The sequence below is a fragment of the Buceros rhinoceros genome, unplaced genomic scaffold (assembly GCF_000710305.1).
Source record: "Buceros rhinoceros silvestris isolate BGI_N320 unplaced genomic scaffold, ASM71030v1 scaffold14542, whole genome shotgun sequence".
Taxonomy (NCBI): domain Eukaryota; kingdom Metazoa; phylum Chordata; class Aves; order Bucerotiformes; family Bucerotidae; genus Buceros; species Buceros rhinoceros.
The window spans coordinates 11,067-13,418 of NW_010400822.1; the positions used below are offsets into that span (position 1 = coordinate 11,067).

The 2,352-nt window shown below is 36.9% G+C and overlaps 1 protein-coding gene across 1 annotated transcript in view; it reads left to right on the forward strand.

Moving 5' to 3' along the window:
- IRAK4 (interleukin-1 receptor-associated kinase 4) overlaps positions 1-413 on the forward strand; it is an 11,444-nt gene extending 11,031 nt beyond the window's left edge. Inside the window, exons 10-11 of the mRNA XM_010132051.1 lie at positions 124-282; positions 381-413. Of these exons, the coding sequence (XP_010130353.1) occupies positions 124-282; positions 381-413 (192 nt within the window). The remainder of the gene's footprint in view (positions 1-123; positions 283-380) is intronic.
- The last annotated feature ends 1,939 nt before the right edge of the window (positions 414-2,352 follow it).

Sequence of the window (2,352 nt, forward strand, 5' to 3'; positions counted from 1 at the left end):
CATTACCATTCTTTGTCTACAAGAGATTGAGAAAAGAAATGGTGACTCAAAAGCAAGTCTCCAAACAGTGTGGAATACACTTACAATGTTATCTATCTGCTCATTGTTCAAACTGTCTTGTAGTTGGGTATCAAAGATGAAATTGAGGATGAGGAAGCAACTATTGAGGATTATGTTGATGAAAAGATGAACGACTGGGATGCACCTTCAGTACATAAAATGTATTCAGTTGCTGATCAGTGTTTGAATGAGAAGAAAACCAGAAGGCCAGACATCAAGATGGTATGTAGCCTTTCAGAGAAGAGGCTTATTTTGAGTGTGTGTCCAGGCACGTGTGGTTACAGTACCAATCACTTACATTTCTGTCTATTCTCTTGCAGGTCCAACAGCATCTACAGGAGATAAAAACTTGATATGTGATTTATTCTGATACACAAATGTTTTTGTAATGGAGGAGACACCAGTAGCAAATATTTTGTTAGTATTTAGTGCAACATTATCAGCTTTTCTTCTTTCCAGAACTTTTCTGGTCTGCATATAAGGTGTGCTGGCCTGTCCCCACTGTGCTGTTTTTAACTGAGCAGCCTTTTCACATACCCGTAGCTGCTGGGCCCTCAGCTTTTTTTGTGTTAAATTGCAGTGCTGGTGCATCCTCTCCAGATTTTTAAATGTATTTCCCTATTAGAATCTATTTGATTCTTTTGATTTCCAAGTACCAAGTACGTCTGCTGCAAAGGCATATGACAGTAACAGGGTAGAATTATTTTTTTTCTGATTGCTTCCTTGATCAGGTGTACTAGACTTCTTTCTATTGAAGACAAAAAAAAATCATAAACAGCACTTATATTGTCTTTTGGGGAAGAGACAATAGTAATACCCATGTAGAACAAACCTTATTTTTCATTTTAACTTGGAGTTTGTTAGTGGGGATAGACTGGTAATGTTTGTGAATGTGACTTTTTCAGAAAGTCATCTCGGGATTAGTTCAAATAAGAGCTGCAAGACATATTCTAGATTGTCTTTTGGTTTCAAGGATTCCCAGGCAAAATAATGATCTTGCAGTGCAAATGCAAAAATACATATGGCTTTCTTCCAGTGAGCTCTGTATGATGACAAACCGTGTAATTCTTGTTCACAGGAAGACCGTTAGCTACCTTGAGTATTTTACACTTAAGAGAAGATTCCACATGGATTATAAATACAGATGGTTTATTTTGTTAAAGGGGCCAGTGTAATAATTCTGTTAAGACCAATTCTGCATTTTCTTTAGTCAATTAAGCTTTTATATATATGTATATTAATAACTAAATATTAAATACACTTTCAAAAAAGCAATGTGGAGAGCTTTCTAAAATAGAAACACTGACAGATCAAAGCAGGCTAAAAATGGAGTGAAAGTGACTGGAAAGATTCCAGATACTTAGTATTTTCATACTTACTTAACCTCTCATTTACAATAGTTGGATTATTTTCATATGTACCTTTTTTGCACTTCATGAACTTTTTCTTGCTATCTGGGAAAATAGGTACTTCACAGAATCATCTGGTTGGAACAGACCTTTAAGATCACTGAGTCCAACTGTTCACCCTGCACTACCAGGGTCCTTAAACCCTGTCCCTCAGCACCACATCCACATGTCTTTTGAACACTTCAGGCATGGGGACTCCACCACCTCCCTGGGCAACCTGTTCCAATGCTTAATGACCCTCTGTGTAAAGAAATTTTTCCTGATATCCAACCTAAATTGCCCTGATGGAACTTAAGGCCATACTTAGAGTTAAATTTAAAATTCCATTTTTTATCAAAGGAAAAGGAAGCACTGAGAAATGATCTGACTTCATTCAGGGATAGAGGTAGAGAGCATGTGATTTCTAATGCTCTATTTAATCTTTAGATCTCTGCCTTTTCAAACTGACAGTTTAATTTAGAAAAAGTATCCACCTAACAGCTTCTAGTGGTATTGAGCAGAAATTGTAAAAAGCTGTTAACATAAATTAAAAAACAGTGCAGTATCATTGCAGATGATTATTTCTGCTATTAAAACTTTAAGCCTTGGAACTAACACTCATTTTATGTTGCTTGTGTTTCTGGTAATGACTGTGTGGAATGAAACTATACAGTTCTGAACCTGGGCTTGTGGAGAAAAAAACTTGTAAAGCAAAATCAGAATAAAATCGGCTTAAGCCCTTCTTCAGTTTTAAACATCTCCAGCTGTTACATGAAGGTTTTTTATGAGGTCATGTCTACTTTTTACTGTTCCCTGGAGCTAGAATACATCCATAGCGTTGTCCTGAAGTGTGTTTGCTGTAGTAACTCCCCGGTCAGCACTGTTCACCCTTCACTATGGGGGG